The sequence below is a fragment of the Carassius auratus genome, unplaced genomic scaffold, assembly GCF_003368295.1.
Source record: "Carassius auratus strain Wakin unplaced genomic scaffold, ASM336829v1 scaf_tig00215412, whole genome shotgun sequence".
Classification (NCBI taxonomy): Eukaryota; Metazoa; Chordata; class Actinopteri; order Cypriniformes; family Cyprinidae; genus Carassius; species Carassius auratus.
Window position 1 is genome coordinate 148,157 of NW_020528077.1, and position 22,218 is coordinate 170,374.

The 22,218-nt window shown below is 35.3% G+C and overlaps 2 protein-coding genes across 2 annotated transcripts; one reads left to right on the top strand and one right to left on the bottom strand.

The window, feature by feature from the left end:
- Positions 1–4,542: 4,542 nt before the first annotated feature.
- Positions 4,543–8,970, bottom strand: LOC113094606 (zinc finger protein 271-like). Its single transcript, XM_026260204.1, has 2 exons — positions 8,912–8,970; positions 4,543–5,528 (listed from the first exon to the last, which is right to left on the bottom strand). Exon 2 carries the CDS (start codon positions 5,441–5,443, stop codon positions 4,670–4,672), a length of 774 nt encoding a protein of 257 aa, XP_026115989.1. The 5' UTR covers positions 5,444–5,528; positions 8,912–8,970; the 3' UTR covers positions 4,543–4,669.
- Positions 8,971–17,265: 8,295 nt separating this feature from the next.
- LOC113094615 (gastrula zinc finger protein XlCGF8.2DB-like) lies at positions 17,266–21,463 on the top strand. The gene is made up of 2 exons (XM_026260209.1): positions 17,266–17,666; positions 20,715–21,463. The coding sequence occupies exons 1-2, from the start codon at positions 17,513–17,515 to the stop codon at positions 21,461–21,463; spliced, it is 903 nt and encodes a 300-aa protein (XP_026115994.1). The 5' UTR covers positions 17,266–17,512.
- The last annotated feature ends 755 nt before the right edge of the window (positions 21,464–22,218 follow it).

Below are 22,218 nucleotides of genomic sequence, written 5' to 3' on the forward strand. Positions count from 1 at the left end.
AAAAGCAAATGAGCGAATTAGTTGTGGCGAGAGTTCAGTAATCTTGTTTAAAAATCCAAACAATAGTCCAGTCCTTTGTAGGACTCACTTCTCTTGCTAACCTCTGCAACAAGCTTATCAATGACATCATTACAAACATTGACAACAAATGTATGTCTGCCTGACACTGCAATCTCACAATCTGGGCTCGATGACTCGTCTGCTTGTTTTTTGCGTCGTCTGGTTCTCTGCGTGTCTGCCTTGTAGTTATGTTTGACACTTTGTGACAGTTCTTACGTCAAACTGATCACGAAGGCCAGAGATGAAGTCTCTCAGTGATGTGATGAGCTCATGTGTTTGTGAAAGGTCCATTTTCAACTTTCTGCAGGTACTCACTGACATTAACAAGACAATAGATTCAATAGACGTCTAACCATAATCATCAAATAGACAGATTATGAATGCCTAATAGATAACAAAGCTATACCTAAAATATTTTTTGTTAACTTAATATAAAATGTTCTTCTCATAAATAGCAATTAAAACAAACAGATGAAATATAAAGCTTTTATTAATGAGAGCAACATTTTTAATAATGAAAACATGAAACATTATTTTAAACTATATTGAATACAAAATGAAAAACATATGAAATAATATATTTGTGACAATAACAAAATATAAACAATGTAATCACATTTAAAAAAGATTTTAACTTCTATAGAAAACATTTGTAATAAAGGACAACCAATATTCGGACAACTTATGATATGTAAAAATATTAAATTGAATAGAGATCACGAGACAAACTATCAAGAGTGAAGTGATTAACTCTTATTTTTATGCTCTCATAGTCTCATTCAGTTGCTGTTGGGAAGCTGGTCATCACGGCGTCTGCCAAGAAAGTAGAAATAAGCTCGATAAAAGGCTATTTGGACATCATCATGTTTTACTTTAATGACATTAATTGTGACGGAGTGTGTTTCTGTCGCTAATATAGAGCTGACATATACAGTCTTAGTATGTACTGATCTGGAAATTTTGTTTATATCAACACAGACAGATGTCATAAAGAAAAGACATTAAATCATTAAAATAATGATATAATATATCACCTTTAAGCCTAAAGACAGACATAAGCTCTCTGACACACACACACACATACCTGTACTAATAAAATAATAAAAAGGTTAACAATATGTAACAAATACTGACATGACATAAATTAAGTTTATATATTATATACTTATATTATTGAGTATGAACACCACAGTGTTGGATTGATGTGGCAGGTTTTGAAGGCTTTACCTGTCCAGCATCCTTCTGGTACAGTCTCTGATGTTTCTTCCTGAGTAACACATGTCAGTGTCAGGCAGATACCAATATATGCTTCAGTGTACAAGTGTGCACCAACCTTAAATGTTAATGACCAGTTCTGAGGTATGTATACTGACTTCCTGTCTGTAAAAAGCTTGTACTCCACCATAATATGCTACATTTGTTTATCTGCTCCAGCTGTGCACTTCCACAGTCTTCTCACATTGATGACTCTGATCCAAACCATGGAGAGAACGCACGATTCTACATTTGGAAAATACACATTCAGTTTTTATATGGAACAAACTGCCAGAAACCGAAAGATTTTACTATTTCTATCTAATAAATTTTTCACATTGCACTTATTACAGGGTGCTTAGAGGTATGTAAATGCATAAAGTTAACCAAGGAATATGACTGGTACAAGCATTTTATGCCTTCCACTTCCAATATAAAATCATTTAGACCATGTATATTGGTGATTTCCATCGGGATATGAAGAGACTTTCAACCAACATAACACAAAGTGCTTTTGAACCAAATCCCTTGCTTTTGAGATAACCACAAAACAGCGTACTCCAGCTACCCTGCTATCACTTCACGGTCCCTATAAGATATCAAATGTAGAATGGCAAAATGTCAAAGAGATAACACAGATACTTGCAAGAAAAAAACAACTAAAAATGTCCTTTATTTTGATCATGTTCGTTTTGTGATCGTGCTAGTTCCAGTGACTTATCTTCTCATTAGTTTTCTGATAACTTCTGTTTGTTGGTGAATGATGGGGTTGTGTGACGGTGTTCCTGAGGTGATTAAGGGCCATGTGCAGTGTGGTTTAGGCCTCGGTGATACAGGTCTGAGACCTGTTTAAACTGGCCCTACAATCAAAATGATCGCTGTTCAGTGCTCATGATTTCATTTCTGTATTGCATTAGTTTTGAATATTTCTCATGGGCATTTATAAATTTGTATTAGACCTGTAAAACAAAACCTGATAATAATTATGCAAACCTGAATATAAGGCATTTTTCACTTCCAGCCATTGTTACCAATTATATGTCACTTATATATAATTAAATTCAAAATTAATAGTATAAGATCGATGTGCTTGTGCTTGGGGAAAAAAAATGACCAGAATATCAACTTGCATAAAAAATATGCATGCACTGTTTACATATCACCTTTCCCCTCATACTAATGCATGATTTTATGCAGTGCAGTTCAAAGATATGATAATGGATGATTGTTGGTCTCAATCCAGCAGTCTGTCTGTGAACATTCATACTTCAAAGAGCAACAGAAACGATGTGAATGTTTCAATGTGAACGGGCCGTTTGCACTGCTGTTTCTCAGCCACATGTAGATTTGTTTTCTCAAGAAGTTATAGTGATAATTCATCTGATGAATGTATTTCAGATCATTTCCCCTCACAGATGAATCAAAGTCACCATAAAAACCCTAAAAGCAACTGAAACTGCCATTTTCTTTATATTAGTCAGATGCAGAGAATGCAGAGACTCTTAGCCAACACTATAAAGGCTTTTAATTCAGTTCAATACAATACAATTTAAAAGCTTTGAGAAATGTAAAAAAAAAAAAGCCCAAAAAGCAAACATTTTCCTAATGCAATTACAATCAGCAGGCAATCAAAGTTGATGAAATATAAAAAGTAAATAGAATGCATTAAGAAAAAGGTGGAAATTAATCAATAATTAAAAGTGATCAATAATCACTAAAATTAAAAGTTGAATCTAATAAAATGGATCCCTCTCTCCTACTGACTTACAATAGGGATGTGTTAAGGTTTTAACGGTATTACTATTCTTACGTTGCTATATATATATATATATATATATATATATATATATATATATATATATATATATATATATATATATATACCAGAAGTGTTTAAGACTTATAAATAGTTTCAGATTATTTTAATACTAAAGGGGGAAAAAAAACTAAGATCTAACAGTAGTAATCAGGTAAATAATAGCCTAAAAAAGAAGCTGATAAATGAATAAAATCTAAAAAGAAGACTATAAGCTGACGGATTTAATGCTGATTAGTGCTTATTAAACCCACTAAAGTCATTCAGTCAAGAGTAGTCATTTTCTTCTGTTGTTTGACTATCATTAATGTTTCAGATGGCTGTAGGTTTATTTGGCTGCTGTCACTTTAGGAAATAATGAATGGATCTAATATTAATACATCAGATTTTTCCCCATAGCTCAAATATCTTGTTTTCTTAATCCATGGAAGCCAAACTCATGAAAGGAAATTAAATGAAATTAATCGCCCAGGCCATAAATAACAAGAGAGATTTCACATCTGGACTGAGAATAACAGAAATTAATCAGATGAAAGTCTTAATCTTATCACTTATAGAAACTGTTTGCATGATACAATTAGCTTGACGTTTATGAAGCAATAATAAATAGTAAGTGTATTTTTTTCTCCATTATAGTGAAAGCAGATCTGATAATGTCAAGGCTACGGAGATCTTGTCTTTTGTAATTTAGTCCCAGAGCACTTTTAATACAGAGATCTGATACCATCCCTACTTACAAAAGAAGCACAGAAAGATCAGTTTTAAAGCTATGTGACAGCAGTTCTTGCATCTGTGTTTTCTAAATACATTGTTGTTGTTATTAAAAAAACTAGTTATTCTTCCACTTATGAAGATCAACGATAAATCTCAGTCTCTCTTAAAAGTGTTACAGTCTGTCCTTCATCTTCCTGAACAAGAACGGTTTGTAAAAACTTCTTTCCTTCATGAGAGAATAAGCAAACTACAAGTAATGTAGACAATTGAACATAATATGAAACTCAAAACACAATAATAGCATTTATAACATTAAGCTAACTGATACACAAGAATAAACCTTTCTGATATTGTTCTCTGTGGAGGAACGGCATCTTTGAGTTAATCTGAATCTCTCAGTAGAATCTGCTGGATTTGAAGATGAAGATGAACTTTCTTCACTGTGAAACTTCAGATAATGTTTATTTGTCATGTCTCTTGTAATGTCTGGTTAGGACAGATTTATCCAGATGATGTTTTACTACTTGATGCATTATCGTGTTTCATTTGACGAGGATGCAGCATCAGACGTGAAAGTGCTGATCTGAAGATGATCTACTTGCTGTGATAGCTTTTTATATGTCTGTGTAGAGCAGATGATTGATTATAACGACTCCCACATGCAGTGTAGTGATATGGTTTCTCTCCAGTGTGGATGTTCATGTGGTCCTTAAGGTTTGCAGATTGTGTGAAACTCTTGACACATTGATCAACGGTTTCTCTCCAGAATGAACTCTCAAATGTGCTTTAAGGATACTTTTGTGTGCAAAACCATTTTCACACTGATCACAATCGTGGTTTTTCTCCGGTGTGGATCCTCTCGTGTTTTTTCAGGTCTCCTGACTGAATGAATCTCTTATCACAATGTGAACACTTGTACGGTTTTTCTCCAGTGTGAATCCTCTTATGTGATGTCAGATTTGTTGACTGACTGAATCTCTTGTCACAGTGTGAACACTTGTAAGGTTTCTCTCCAGTGTGGATCCTCTCATGCGTTTTTAAACAATTTGCTTTAGCAAAAGTCTTTTCACACACAAAGCACATGTACTCTCTCACACCAGTATGTAGTTTCTGATGTACTTTCAAATTTTGTAGACGTGAAAAACTCTTTTTACACAAATTACATGAATGTGGTTTCTCCCTTGTATGAACTTTAAGGTGTTGGTTCAGGTCTGAAACCCTCAGAAATGTTTTGTCGCACTGATCACATGGGTAAGGTTTCTCTCCAGTGTGGATCATCATGTGTTTTTTCAGTTGTCCTGCCCAAAAGAATCTCTTTTCACAGTGTGAACACTTGTGTGGTTTCTCTCCAGTGTGGATCATCATGTGTTCCTTAAGGTTTGATTGTTGAATGAAACTCTTCCCGCACTGATCACATGTGTACGGTTTCTCTCCGGTGTGGATCCTCTCGTGTGTTTTCAGAGTCCCTGAACGACTGAATCTCTTGTCACAGTGTGAACACGTGTACGGTTTCTCTCCAGTGTGAACTCTCATGTGAAAATTAAGACTATGATTGCATGACAAACTCTTTCCACACTGAGTGCACGTGACAGATTTCATGACTCTTCTTTTCTTCAAATCTTTCTGTTTGGTTTGAGAGGAACTCAATGTTTTTCTTCACTCTCCCTGTATTCTTCAATCAACTCTAAAATAAAAGTAAAAATGGTTAATTTTCAGTAACTCCTAAAAAAAAAATATGAGAAATGTGAAAGACATAAAAGTGATGCCTGATAAAAGTGTAATTTTATTGGGTTAAATTTTTAAGTATTTTTACCCAGGTGCTGATTAGTTATTCTGCACTTTTAAATAAATAAATAAACATATTGCTTCTCAAAACTAGTCTAATCGCGTTTCGTTCCGGGCGATAAAGTACACATTTTTTTGGCGGGGTTTCCTTGGTAAAAATGTGCTGGAGGCTGGTTGCTTCTTTCCATCCGCAGAGTCCATTTGAAAACACTATTGCCGCTGCTTACTATAATGGCCGGCGTGCCGTACGGTTGTAAGCCCAAGTAGATGAGAACGCGCATGACGTCACATTTTGCGAATTTTCGCGCCAATTCGGGCCCGTCTCCTCCACACAAAATTGAGCCTACAGGCTGATAGAGGCAACCATGGTGGACAGTCGAGGTGTCATTCTTTTTTTACATCATGGTTGGCTCATACATGTACAAATGAAAACTCTATCTTAAAGATTTTTTTAAAGTAAAAACCTCCACATAGCTCCTTTAATGTAATACTTACCCTACTGGTTTTCTACATAGCCCTATTAAAAAAATAATAGTAATAATTTGAGTATTGTGTCATTATCACAGGCTAAACAACCGAATGATGCCTTTACTAACATCGATTTATGATTTATTTGTAGCATACTGTATTTATAGCCTATGTGTATAAGGAATTAAAATCATTGAGGCCTGTGCAAAGTAACGCTTCTGTTCAGTCCCAACCATAATTATTATGCTTTATGTTTCTTTTAAATTTTAATGTAATACTTAGCTTAATGGTTTTCTATTTATTTTTATAAAATTATTTTAATAAATTATTACAGGCTAAACAACCTAACAGTGCCTCAAATGGTCTTTGTTCTCTCTCTCTCTTGTGCGCCAAGTATGACTAATTTTGAATTTCATAGCGGCAGATGAAGCTCGTCTCTGATTGGATAATCGCGGGAGGAGAACGGGAGAAGAACGAGTGACGTCAATAACGAGAGAGCCAGAACTGCATTTATTAAACAAAAAACAGGCCAAGCAGAAATCTTCGGACCACTTTGTCATTTTAAAATCATTTAAGTTTTTAGGACAAATCTACGATCTCAACACAAGTTTTTTTGGAGGATCTGCTGCTGTTCACCCAGAAAATTGAAAGATTGCACGGTAAGCTTCACATTTAACTTAGTCTTTTTTCGAGACCAAGTGAAAATGTGTGCTGAAAGCCCATGGTGCAGGCTAAGTTACGTTAACAGTTAAGATAGCCTATTTAAGATATCTAGCTAGCTCGATCAATGCGTGATAACTTAAAATTTTAAATTTAATTTAAACTTCGGTCAGTAAGTGCTGTAGTTTCTACAGCAAAATTTTACAGAATTTTACTGTATAAACATTTTACAAGATGCAGCTGTAATTCGCAATGCATTATGGGTCAAATAATGTTTTACAGTTGTTAACAGTATATTTCCACGTCAACTGTAATTCATTTACAAGAAGCAGGTGTTTCCTACACTAACTTACTGTAGTGTGGCATCATTTAAATTCAGAAACCCAGCCGACTGGAGCAGCCCGAGAACGATTGAAGATAAGAAGCTTTATTCATAATTCCTGGTAAGTTCACTTAATTATACTTAAGAAATATAACCTTTTATATTTATTTAAGTTAATCTATAAGCGATTTCATGTCACAATAGCCTCCTATCCTGACATTTAGTGGCCTTGGTAACTTCTGTGCAGTAAACTGGGAATTGCTATCATAGCATAGTTACGCCAAATGTTCGATTTTTGGAAGTAAAATGTTCTTATTGAGAGCATTTAAAAGTAGTGTTTACCTAATGAGAACGATTGTCATAGTAACTAACGTTAATATCTGTCTAAATAACTGACGAACAGCAACATTTGAAATTTAATTTGTTTATATGTTTCAAACTGTCCCATATTGACTCGACGCCTTACTATAATAAGTGAAAGAGATCTTTATATGCCCGACTGGACAAGTTAGCCTGATTAAAAAAGAAAAAAGAAAAGAAAAAAAGACACAGGAAGCATCGAAACGCGAGACTGATTCTGATTATATTAACATTTCATTCAACATCAAAACAAGCTTAACCACACACATAAACTCACAGAAAATACATGAGGTAAGTTAAATGTTCAACTGTTGAGTTTATTCATAACATGATATAAGAATCATCACAAGTGAGCTGTTTTGCTGAGTATCACGATTGCAAATACATAGTTCTATAAACAATTAGTTAACAAGTTACTTACTTTTTTAGACACAATATTAACTGTTGTTGTATTTCACCAACGAATATAGTTCCAAACAAAGACCAAAGCAAAACTATTTTGCTCATTCTCAAATCAAAACTCTCCAAACTTGAGCTAAATGATTCATCTTTGTTGAACGGATCGGTTCAATGAATGACTCAGTTGATTCCCTCATTAAGTTATTTACTGCCACCTAATGGCGGATTAGTTTCAGGTTTAATAAGTAGCATTGCATTTTTCCAACATTTATTAATTGTATTTTCAAATTTCATATAATTTTGCACTGTTAATTATTTAATTTGATTGGTGGTACAGTTCTACAATGTAATATTACAATTTATAATTATAAATTATATAATTTATAATAGTTTGTTTATTCTAAAATATATGCCTTTTTTGGTGATAATTTTGTTGTCATTTACAGTACATAATGCTTTAAAGAAATCACAAGATTATTCTCTTTTATCTTATAGGTGCAAAGAATAGCAGCTGATGTGGAGAAATGTTCGATCCTTCAAGACTCTGAAGCTGATTTTATTAGGTAATATATTAATTATTTAAATAATTTGATAAACTTGTAATTTAGATTACATTTTATATTGAAATAATACATTGTAGGTTACAATGTCTGCGTGCGTGCCGGTCTGCCTGTCTATTATTAATATTGTTATTTTAAATAATTTGAAGATCAGCTTACCTCATTGATATATATATATATATATATATATATATATATATATATATATATATATATATATATATATCAATGAGGTAAGCTGATCTTCAAATTATTTAAAATAACAATATTAATAATAATAAATAAATAAGGCAAAAATCCAATGTTTCTATAGTGAGAACTATTAAATATGTTTGATCAACTACACAATTATCTAACAATGTTATTGAAAAAAGGACCCAGTTCGTAGAAAGTGTCCCTTATTATTCGATGCTCTATCAATATTATTACACAGCTCAACACAACAAACCTAAATCTGCTTGTATCTTTAAAACCGTCAGCATTATTAATGAAGAATGAAGTAGAAGCACCAACCTCTTTGTTCTTGAGTATCTTCAGTGTGTTTGATTCTCCAGGGTTTGTGGGAGGAGCTTCACTCAAAGTGTGCGTGCTGTGGGAGGAGCTTCAGTTATTACGTGCTTGCTGTGGGAGGAGCTTCACTTAACAAAGTTCTGTGTGGAAGCAGATTTGCAAACGTCAACAAATCAGTTACTAAAGTGTTTGTTTTAACCGATTTACAGTTCTATCTTTGAAGAGACCAGAGCTTTACAAATACAAGTCATGATTTGTAAATCATTATAAGAAGATTGATAAGATAATAACATTAGTGAGTGAAAGTGACGTGGCCCCATCTGGATTTAACCCCTCCAAGTAAAGTTCATTTTAGGATTAATATTAGTCAGATATTCTCCTCCCCTGCCCTTGTTCTAAGGTGCAACCGGAATTCACAGAGCTTCACTTTTTCCACAGTTTTGTGGTGTTACAGCCTTTTTCGAAAATAGATTAAATTCATACATTTCCTCAAAATTCTACAAACAACTCACCATAATGACAACGTGAAAGAAGTTTTTTTTTTTTTTTTTTCAAATGTATAATACACACACACACACACACACACACACATATACTGTGTATATATATATATATATATATATATATATATATATATATATATATATATATTACACAATAGCAACGCACGCGCATTAGCACACATTTGGAGTAGGTGACTCAGGAGCACGCGCATCAGGAGAAGTTGGAGCTTGGGGAGTTATCAAAAGTTCCCAATGCTTCGGGAAAAGCTGCATTGTGAAAGAGTTTTGATTTGATTACCACGACAAACAACGAGCCATCTGGTCATGTGCAGTGATCACCATCTCCAGACGCTCCTTCAAGACATGCATCTATACGGATTATGATTATAATAAAATATTTTTTTGTTTTCGATAAGTAGGCTACTAATTTAAATCTTCAGGTCAATTGTATTGTTATTGTTCACCGTACAGTTACAGACAGTAAAACAATATGTAATAACTAAATGTTTATTTTGATAGAAAATATTGTTGTATGCTTTGCGTTTAAAAAATAAAATACAATTGATGATATTTCTAAAAAAATAAATAAATATCTCTTCATTTTAAGAGACCCGTCTTATTTCCTCTTGTATATTTAATATTGCTCTTTAATCAATCGAAAATAAGTTTAGTTTTTTTCCCGATCACTAATCGATGGAATTAGATCGGTAGAATATAGATTCGATCCTGATTTGGAAACTTTCTGTGAGATGTATTTGCGCAAATGGCTTCAGATCACACACAGTCGAGGCAGTAGTTTTATCATTTTCATTTTTTTTTTAATTGTTGCCCATGTTTCAATCATTCAGCCCGGTTCACACACGCTCGCTTATATTGCGTTTAAAATTCACTTTTACAACAATCTTTCTCATCATAACCCTGATAGTAGACGAGCATTTGACCTCTGCATTACATCTGAAAGACATATTGTGTATAGTGTTTGCTCATATGCAAATACTACAAGTACAAAAATGCAAAATGAAGTATTTAAGCAAGCACACACAGAGCCCTGTACTCGATTAAACAAGGCAGAAGCGATCTCCTCATATTGTTGCATGAAGAAGCGGTGTAAATGTGTGAAACAGCGTGAGTTTCTCACCTCTCCTCAGAAGATTCTGCTGCTGCTCTGAAGCTTTATGACTCGCTCCTCGTCACTTTACAAGCAGTTCACTTTGAACGAATCTTTGAAGTGACTCGGGAAGAACGAGTCATCTCGGGAGTGATTCATTCAGTCGCGCGTGCAGCGTTTGTTCACGGTTCCTCCGAGAGTCATTTCAGACAAACTTCTTCCTCTTCTTTCTTTATTTATTTATTCATTTTATTTTATTTTTGGCGCATAACAATATAAACATACAGTGCCACTTAGCTGTTGTGCAGTCATATGATCTATTGTTCCCAAAATTACATTTGATCATAAAAAAAAGAAAAAGAAAAACGGGTATGGAGGGGGTAAAATATGATCAATGATTATAATTCTTCATAAATGTGAAACTTGTGGTGGACAAATTCATTTCTTCTGTATGCCTATATAAGCATGTGTTTTCTTATAATTGCTGTGTGGGTTCAGAGGGGTGACACCTGGGGGGAAATTAAAGAATTGTGGTTTACAAAAGGGTTCAAAATGTATTATGCAGGATTAAAATAATAATAATAATAATAATGTAATACACATAATGTGGCAAGAGGCATAAAAATGTCTCAGGTATCCCAGACAGCACCAATGGATTTCACTGAACTGTTCCCATGTGAAGGGAAGGACAAATGGTTTGGTATTTGTGGATATGTGTACCAAATGGGTAGAGGTCTGCCCAAAGGAAATGTCTTCTCTGTTGTCTAATGTCTGTGTTCAGGTGAAAGCTGCTCAGGGGAAGGTTGCTGAAACACCGTTGCACGACCTGAAACCAGGAGATTTCGTGATGGTACGAGATCCGAGGAGAAAGATCTGGAAGGTGAAAAGGTGGCTAGGACCGTTCCAGGTGCTTCTGACCACTCACACGGCTGTGAAGGGAGCAGAGAGAGCAACATGGATCAGGCCAGCTACTGCAGAAAGGTCCCACCTGCATCTGAGGAAGAGGAGCTGAGGGAGTAAGGATCTGGAGACACACGTCAACAAGGCCAGGATCCAGCCTAAACATCAAGCGTCCTTATCAGCGGGAAGACCAAGGTTAAGACTGAAAAACAGCATCAAAGTAGTCTGTGTACAAGTGAAAAGATAAATATTAGCATCATAGTTGGGTACATCATGTTGTTTTCATATTCCAGACTACAGTGACACCAATCATCACTCACATGAGAAAGGCCGTACAAGAGCCTAGACGTACACATCATACTGCTAAATGATTTTTGCTGCTATTATGTCTACTATGTGTTTTTTAGTTGATTTCCAGCTCAGTACAGAGACTGGTGAAGTTTATCATTTAACATCAAATGGTTCAAATCAGAGATGAAGAGTAAAAATGTGATGATATGCCTTAAGTTTGCTTTATTCTGAATCATGTATGTATTTCTGAGTGTGAATTTTTTGATTTTGTATTGTGTTTGTATCTGTGACGTGACTGAGGGTCTGATTTATTTCAGGAATGCAGTAGCAGTGATTACTCGTTTAGCCCGGCCCCAGAGCAAACATAATGCTAAGTGTGTAGTGGAAATATAACGTTTTACAACAATGTTTTATTGATCAATGAATGATAAAAAGGGGGAAATTGTGGTGGAAAAATTAATTGAACATTGCTTCTGTATGCCTATATGTGCATGTGTTTTCTTAGAATTGCTGTGTGGGTTCAGAGGGGTGACACCTGGGGGACAACAGATGTCTGAGAATGACCTGAGGGGGTCATTGGGTCATATAGTGGGGGGACAATGTCTGAGGATGATCTGAGGGGGTCACCTAAGTCCTAGATGTGTGAGAAACCGCCCATAGAGAGTGTTCCTTGTCATGTGTGGAAAGTTACAGCTGTTCAGACTGTATAACCTTGGAAGCAGCAGAGGTATATAAAGTGGAGGACTGCCCTCTTCCAGGGTCAGTTTCACTCTGCAGGAACTCAGTGTTGCTGTATGACTGTCTGACCTTCTTTGCAAAGAATAAAAGCTTTCTTTTAATTATACCTGAGAATGAGTCGTCTATTATTCTGATGAGAGTTGATTAAAATTTTGCCACGACAAACTCTTCCCTATATCAGATGCCCAGGGTCTCATCTGTCTCTGTGTCTCCAGAACACTTTCCGGGTTTCCTCGAATCCAGATCAGTGACAGAAACCCTGTTTGATGTTAAATCCTCTCGCTCAACCCTGTACTATACATGGATTTATTATTAGTGATTGTTCAGGTAATGAACAGAGGATGTGAACACTGATTTACAACATCACATCAGCCACGGATGAACACATTCGTTCTTATTTGAATGATCTCTCAGTAGGGTTTTTTATCCATGTATTATTATGTATTATTGATAGGCTTTTGTCTTTCAAACTCATTAAAATGCACACATTCTCATTATTTCTTATTTGTAGACATTCTCAAATTTTTTAATTATAATTCTGTAAAATACATTATCTGCATTTTCATTGAACTTTGACACTTAGCCTGCATTTTATATTTAGGAGAACTCTTAGTGTTAAGATCAAATGTTTTTTGAATACAGGGCCAAATATGCTAAAACATTAGCCACATTTAAATTGCACTAGGAAGTGACCCAATAAACATGTGATTCCCGTTCAGTTCTCCATCAGAAAGAGTAACAGTGATCCAGATAAACTAGAAACTCATTCTCCTCGTCCGAGCGAGCCGCAAAGTTAAAAACAGAAGAAGATGGAACGAGGCCGAGGGAAACAAGACGGAGCCAGAACATCAGGAGATTAAAATAAGGACAATGATCAATTAATTAGGAAACAGGAAGCTCGAAATAAGAAAAATGATTGATTTGAATAATTGTTATTTAAAGTTACAATCTTTAGCAAAAGATCTAGAACCGCTGAGGCTCTAAAATATTTCTGAACATGTGTCCGTCTGCGGTGTAACACGCAGGAGTTGCTCAACTTGTGGTTAGCATCAGTTAAAACTGCCTTACATTTATTATACATAAAGAGAGAGAGAGAGATATCTTGTTTAAGTTGCACAATGCTTCTGAAAGCAGATGTATTTTGCAACATACACTGTTGTGAGATGAAACTTCTAACTAACTGTTCAATGTTGTTATCTTATCTCAGAAACTGCCATCTGCTCGGCCTGTGCCTTTAAAGTGTTGCAACTGTTCAGATTCAAGTAGAGATAGATTCACTTGCTTCTTCGAAACATGCTGCAATTATTCCATTGAAACTAATGCTACTAGAACGAATGATTGACCCCACTGATGGAGAAGAGATGTAATAATATTAATCATATCTGTATGACCGTATATTCTGCAGTTCTGCCCTGCTGTAGACAAAATATGTACTTTTAAAAGTATTACATCGAAGTTAGAAATTCAAGTATTGTAATTTCGAAAATACAGTATATATTTATATTTCTAAATATTTCTAAAAATCGACGAGCAGAAGACACTTCTTTCAAATAAGTTTTTTATTTTATTTTTCATTTTAGATGCCTCTCATAGAATATTCCTCACGTGAGTGGAGTTTTAATACAAGAACAAACACTTCACATCTGATAAAGTTTAGCAAATATTCAATATAATATTGTGAAGTGAAGTGTTTTAGAGACTAATTTAAACAACTAAAAGAGATCAACATAAATGAACCTGTAGCACCTCACACATGAACCAACAGGGATATGTGAAATAATAAAAACTGAACACAAAACAATATACATTTAGAGTGAAGTTTAAAAGATAAAAGTACATTTGTAGACGGTTTCCTCGAGTGTTTCATGAGTTATCTTCTGCTCTGTGTGTGTGTGTGTCAGTCTGGCTGTGGTACGGTCTACACACACAGTTAAAGTTAACCTCTTAACACCCTGCGGCCCGAGATGAGCACATTATATTTCAGTGCATTTCTCTGAGACTGAACATGCCACAGTTTCACGTCTGGATGTCCTGTACAGAGCACATTCAGGGCTTTCAGAGATATATGGACACTGGACTAAAAGCATGGGTATTATGCCTTTTGGGAGACATAAAAAATGAATACTGAAATAAATTATATTTCAATATTCTAGGAAAATCTTGTTAATTATTACTCCCATTATTACAAACCTTTTTCCATTACATGTTGCCCCAAAACACGTTCACATGCAAATTAAAATTTTGAGTTTATAGATACTTTGAATATAAGGAGAAAACCTGTTTATGGTAATTTTACACACATTTTGAAAAAACAATATTGAAAACTAAATATGAATTGGTAATTTTAAAAAAAATTATAGTTGTTGTCAATGCATGTTCATTCATGTCTTTATTTTTTTCCTTGAAACTTTTTTTCTCAGGTCACTGAGATCAGTGCAGGTCTCTCTGTGACTCTCTTCTGTCGGCTGTATTCATATCCTGGAGTCTCTTGTGATGATTGGATCCGTTATGAGAGAATTGATCTGTTCTGGGTGAATCAGGCTGGTGTTAAATCAGACTCCAGATATCAGATATCATCCTCATCAGATCACTGTATCATCTCTCTGACTACAACACTCCTGAATGAAGATCACAACAGAGAGTGGAGATGTGAAGTTACTCAGAGAGATCAAGTCAAGACCTCAGTCACATACACTGTTATGAAGTAAATTTTTACTGAATCATTATTCATTAACATTCATTCTTTCGGAGGATTAACATTTGAATTCATTTAAAAACAAAATGTTCTAGTACTAACACTAGTACCAAAGTGTTGTAATAATGGATGCAGATGACAAAACTAGACCACAACAAGCTTTTTTTTTTCTTTTCTTTTTTTTTGCAGTGAGAGGTTTCTTTTTAATCACTTACCCCCATGTCATTCCAAACCTGTAAAAGCTCTGTTCATCTTCAGAACACAGTTTAAGATATTGTGGATGAAACCTGGAGGCTTGAGACTGTCCCATAGACTGCCAAGTAAATAACAGAGTCAAGGTCCAGAAAAGGTATGAAAGTCATCTTCAGAATAGTCCATCTGCCATCAGACGTGCAATCTGGGTTATATGAAGTGATGGGAAAACATTTTGTAAGCAAATAAAACAAAATTAATGACTCAATGATTCAATAATTCCTTTACTAATTTATCATAAAGTTACATACAATAATGTCATGTTTTTTTGTTTATGTCAGTTTACAGAGCCCCTAATGGGTACTTTGCAAAAATAAAAAAAAGTACACAGACTTTTGCATGCTCACAAGAAACTATTGCATCCTCCTGTGGTTTCAATTTCTGGTGTGGGTATTTTAAACTAGCATTTATTTTACTGATAAATGTCGAGAGTGCACTGTTATAGCAGGAAAGTGCATTAATATGATGCATGAGCGTGAATCTCTCCGCTTGCACAAGGAAGTTGTGGAAGATTTTTTTTTAATAAGAAAACTCGAGCAAATAATGCAATAGACAGGCAGAGACAACGGTAGCTTTAGCAACACTAGTCGTACAGAAAGCCAAAGCTCTTGTGGAAAACAAAATATGCTGCTTGATGCTTTGTCTGTCTGGAGTCTGGACGTTTGAGCATGAAGTGTTGCTATCGATCCCTCTTGTCTTCTAATCTTTGCATAACTCCAGCCCTGAACTAAAAGGTTTAGTACTTTTATGTTGTTGTTTTTTTTCGGGACATTTCCTTAGGAAATGAAAGTTAACCACCGTGTCCTCAGCTGTCTATAGAGACTCCTATGTGCATTTGCGCATCCCAACACATGACATTGTACCTCCAGCAGCTACAGCAAGAGAACAGTAATGACGGACCGCTGCTTGACTCAGGGCTGTGTATATGCTTATAGGACAGAGAGTGTCACAAATGGGCGGGACTTTCCCAGAGTATGACGTCATAGTAGTGAGAAACCTGGAACTGCTAGTGTGGAGAGACCGTTTATGATCTATATGTATTATAAAACAATGAGTGGGTAGATTCAGTTTTAAATCTGATTTTCTGTTTTGATTTTAACCCACCCCTCTCCGATGATTGACAGCAGCAGGAACCAATCAGCACATCTCCTGTGAAAGTGAAAGTAAAACCGAAGAGCAGCATAAAAGACAGTGGCGGAGCTAGAGTTTTACACATGGGGAGGCCAAGGCTAATTCAGGGGGGCCATAGACCATGGCAGAAAATCAGTGTTTAACTCCAACCTGGCATAAAAAATGCAGGAACAAATCCTACGATTGCTGATTACTTCACTTTACATTAAGGGGGCTCGTCTGGACATTACGGATCAAGTGGCAAATCGGTCTCAGAGACTGTGAGAGACTCAGACTGTAAAGCTTGGTCACATGAGTAAAGTGGCAGGATCTGAATTAAAAGACATTGTGGTTGTGTCATCTTTATTGGCATAAAAGTCCATGTGACAAACCTTTTGTTTTAATGAGGTTTGACACAACTGCGGTATAAAAGTGAGATAAAATACATTCACGATAGCATTCTGATGGCAACATTACTTAACGATCAAGTTTTCACTCTTACTTATTCATTTACACTCTCAAATACACAGTCACACAATTAATATGAATAATATTTTTTTTTCAAGGGGAAAATGCATACTGCATATTGCATATTGAATTTATATATCCCTGCTAAAATAATAATAATAATAATAATAATAATAATAATAATAATAATAGGAACCATCCCAGAAATTCGAATGGTTTCCAATGGTTTGCGCATCACCACTCGCCGCTTCACTCCAGTCCAGCGGGGGGCGCTAAAACACCAACGCTTCTTCACCAAACAACATTAAACCACAGAAGAAGAAGATGAGTTTCTCAGCGGTCTCTCCCTGTAGTTTTGTCTTGATGCTGTTTTAATAAAAACTGTTAGAAATGCAGCTGCTGTAAATAGAAAAATACAGTTTTTGAATCAGGTCAATAAAAACTTGTAATATTCTCATTCCCATAGTCGTGACTACGTTTTGTAATAAGCAGGAATATCTGAAGGAGTATCATCTGAACTGAGATCTGCTGCTGTGAAGATGGAGTTTATTAAAGACATCAGTGAACTACAAACCTGCAGAATAAAACAAGAGGAACCAGAAACATTGAGAATAACACACAAGGAACCAGAACCCTTGATAATAAAACAGGAGGAAACACAAACCTGGAGAATAAAAGAGGAGGAACAGGGAGGTTGGTCATTGTCCTTCATTCATTTTTAAATTGGTTTGTGGTACAGTAAGCTAACAAAGATTTCCTTCAGATCCTTAAAAATCTACATTCCTTAATGTAGAACATAAGGGCTTAACTATCCTTAAAATATCTTAAATCCACTTTTAAAAGTGTGAAGATATATATATATATATATATATATATATATATATATATATATATATATATATATATATATATATATATATATATATATATATATATATATTAGGGGTGTAACGGTTCACAAAATTCACGGTTCGGTTCGATACGATACACTGATGTCACGGTTCGGTTCGATACGTTTTAGATACAGCAAAATGTAAAAACATCTCAACTTTTCAGAATGCCGCAAGCGCACCGCGGGTCATGTGACAAGAACCAACCAATCAGCTTCATCCATTTGCAACGAGCCTTCAGCGCGTACTGAGTGAGCGAGCGCCTGCTGAGTAGCCTAACATAAACATATAAGATGGTGTTTTTTTTCTTCTTCGGGAGTGTCAGGGGCGTTGCCTGTTACGTTGTTTGGGTTATTGGGCTACCTTGTTGAACGCATATCATTATATTTCTATCTCTCTCTCTCTTTTTTTTTTTTTTCAATTATAATTAATTACTCCAACGAACCGTTCGGTATACATAATGCGTACCGCGTACCGAACCGAAAGCGTCGTACCGAACGGTTCAATACGAATACGCGTATCGTTACACCCCTAATATATATATATATATATATATATATATATATATATATATATATATATATATATATTAGAATCGTAAAAGCATTTAGTTCAGAGCTTGTGAGACATATTGGATTCACTTTTTGTACATTAGTGTAATAAGTGTAACATTTTGTGGGCAAAGTTTGTTTTCTGATTAAATAAGTAGAATTGTTTTCTACTTAATAACTAATGTACATTTATGACACTGTACTTGGTGTTATGTTACCCTGGACCAAAGAAAGAAAAAAAGACATGTTTTATCTCTTCTGTCTGGATTTTTCTTTCTCTTTTGGACCAAAAATATATATTTTCTAATGGTTTCCCATTAGGGCTGCAACTAACGATTATTTTGATAATCGATTAATCTGTCGATTATTTTTACGATTAATCGATTAATCGGTTTATGTACTTATATTTTAGTTTTTTCCATTTTTTCCCCAAGTAAATTATTAATAAAGGGTCTTTATCATTCAGCATAGATTTTTAAGAGATTTTAACCATTTTGCATTGTCATATCCTCATCAAAAATATACCTGGAGTTGTTTTATGTTAGTAATCCTTTGTCGAACTCTTCTGCAATCAAAACACTGACCCATACTCTAGCAAAATTCACAAGGAGATTTCAAATATTGTTTTCACCATGGCAGTCCTTAGAGCTCCTAAAGTAGTTTAACATCCCAAACAAAGCTTAAGGAATCTTTGAGAACATATTTTCACGAAGTATAAGGATAAAACAGAATAAAATTGCAGTGCATTGTATTTTATTATTTACTGGGAAAAAGCTTTATAGCTTATGCTGTGAAATTGTAAACAATCCTTCGAAAAAAAGTGCCAATGGCATGAAACCTGAATGGAACTCACAATTTAAAGTAAAATCCATCAGAAGGTTGTCCAGAAAAAAAAAAAAAATGGGACACACACAAAAAACCTGCTGTGTGAAAAAGAGCAGTGAATACTTAGAAAAGAAGTGCATTTTACCTCTCTCATTCAGTCATAATTAGGCTGCAAGTCTGAATTATGAACTGGTAAACGACAAACTGATCACATAACATTTTGTAAAGCTTTAAATGTTAATTGTTAAAAAGCAATGTTATCAGCTTTTACGACTAAACATTTGCAAACAACCTTGTACTGGAGAATCTGCACAAATAAAATTCTTATGGGCCGTTCACATATCGCACCTAAAAACGCGTGGAAAACGCTAGTCGCGCCGCTTTCTCCTTCTTTCCAAAGCGCTCGGGCAGAAGCGCCCCTGAGGCGTCTGCCTTTGCTAAGCAACCATGACGTGCTCTCTCCATGACGTGCCCTCTCCATGAAGACCCGGAAATTTCAGCAAAGGATAAATGGATGCGGTGTGGACGCGCCTGGAAAAACGGGCGCATCGCACCGCGTGCGTGTCTCGACCGCGTCGCTTCCATTATGAGAGTGCATACTGCGCGCCTACATAGGAAATAACGAACTTGAGCACGCAAAAGACACGATATGTGAACGGCCCCTTAAACAGTTCAGTAGTGCAGAGTTTACAGGTTACTCTTCATTTTGAAGGCTCAAAGTAAAGTACTCCCACTTCCCGCTGAATGCTGCAGAGACGCTGTTCGGGAAGCACGTGACATAAAACGAGGCCAGCTATTGGCTATTCACTACTTCACCTGCTGTACTGGCTGAGTAAAACCCACCTAATGGTGGCTCATTACTGCCACACTTTGGTCACCGCAGATTTGAAATATGCACGAAATGAGCCGCTTATGGCAAATAAAATTTATTTAGCGACGAATCGATTACTAAATTAGTTGACAACTATTTTAATAATCGATTTTAATCGATTAAATCGATTCGTTGTTTCAGCTCTATTTCCCATACATAGATACGTCTACAATGCCTGCTATTGCTTTCTTCGTGTCGTAAATGTGAAAAGGTCTGTTGTTCATTCATAAATCTACATGAGAAAATGATTTTGTGTTGCATAGAAGTTGATGCATTATTGAGTCTTGCTAAAAATTAGATGTTTATGCATGATCATAATCTATTATGACTCATATATCATGTTTCAGTTATTGTTGTTGTTTTATTTTTAGTGGAGATGGTTTGAAAAGGGTATTAAAAAGTATTAAATGTGGTGTTCTGATTCCTGCGCATACCCTGTATACAGTTCATCAGATTCAGTGGCTGTAGTTATAAAATCAGTAAAATAATGCATCAAAATGATCAACCTTTTGTGTAGAAATTGTCTGCTTTACACTGTTACATCTGGTCTCATCAGGATTACTGAGAGTTACTGAAAATGAACCTCTTTTACTTTTGTTTGCAGAGTTGACTGAAAAAAACGAGGAGAGCGAAGAATTGAGTGAAGTTGAGGAGAAAAATCATGCTGAAACTGGAGAAAAACCATTGAGTTCCTCTCAAACCAAACAGAGAGATTTAAAGAAAACAAGAGCCATGAAATCTTTCACCTGCACTCAGTGTGGAAAGAGATTGACAAGCAAATATAAATGTGCTGTTCACATGAGGATTCACACCGGAGAGAAACCATACAAGTGTTCACACTGTGACAGGAGATTCAGTCGTTTAGGACACCTGAAAACACATGAGAGGATCCACACCGGAGAGAAACCATACACATGTGATCAGTGCGGGAAGAGTTTCAAACAAAAAGAGCACCTTAAAGGGCACATGAGGATTCACACCGGAGAGAAACCGTACACATGTGATCACTGTGGGAAGAGCTTTGGACACGCTGCTAATCTTAAGGATCACATGAACATTCACACGAGAGAGAAGCTGTACTCATGTGATCAATGTGACAAAACATTTCTGAGGGCATCACACCTAAAGAATCACCTGAGAGTTCATTCAAAGGAGAAACCACATTCGTGTCATTTGTGTGGGAAGAGTTATTCACGTCTACATTATTTTAAAGTACATCAGAAGACACACGCTGCTGTGAGAGAAGAGTACATGTGCTTCGACTGTGAGAAGACTTTTACTTCAGCTGAACATTTGAAACGACACCATCTTCATCTTCGAATCCAGCAGATTCTACTGAGAGATTCAGATTAACTCAAAGATGCCGTTCCTCCACAGAGAACAATGTCAGAAAGGTTTATTCCTGTGTATTATTTTGCTTCATTAAATACATATCATTGTGTTTTCATATGAGTTTCAAATGATGTTAAATTGTATTATAATGCGTCACTTGTAGTTTGCTTATTCTTACATGAAGGAATATAAAAGATTTGTACCAACTGTTCTTGTTTAGAAACAGATAAAGAGGCTGCAACACTTTTAAAAAAGACATATTTTTTTATTTTATTTTTTATAATGAGTAGTAAGTCTTCCACTTATGTGTTTAGAAAATGCCGATTCAGAATAAACTGTCATGTAGCATTGAAACTGATCTTTCTGTGCTTCTCTTGTGTACCTGAACCCGGTATTAAACTATTTTTAAATGGGATAATAAAGCAATATATTAGAGAATATGGTTTGCTCATGACATCATAAAAGTGAAGCTACTGAACTGCCATATTGCTATTCCCCATTATTCCCATGCATTCTTTTGGATTAATAGGACATTTCATGATTTTAATGAGAAACCATCACCTAAAAAATCAGCGATTTTACAATTAAGTAAATATTCCCTCTTGAACTCCACCTTAATTTCCCTTTTCATAATTTTCGCTAATATTTTTGTCTCTCCCTTCGTAAAAGTACGTGTGTTCTTTTTTTCTTCTTGTACATGCCACTTCATCAACATCAGGTCTACTGTTATAAAGACAAAAAAAAAAAAAAAAAAAAAAAAATCCTCTCCATGAAAC

Coding starts and splice junctions, on each gene's coding strand:
- LOC113094606 (XM_026260204.1), bottom strand. CDS start 5,443: ATGAAATCTGTCACGTGCACTCAGTGTGGAAAGAGTTTGTCATGCAAT.
- LOC113094615 (XM_026260209.1), top strand. CDS start 17,513: ATGGAGTTTATTAAAGACATCAGTGAACTACAAACCTGCAGAATAAAA. Junction 17,667..20,714: donor AAAAGAGGAGGAACAGGGAG/GTTGGTCATTGT, acceptor TTTTGTTTGCAG/AGTTGACTGAAAAAAACGAG.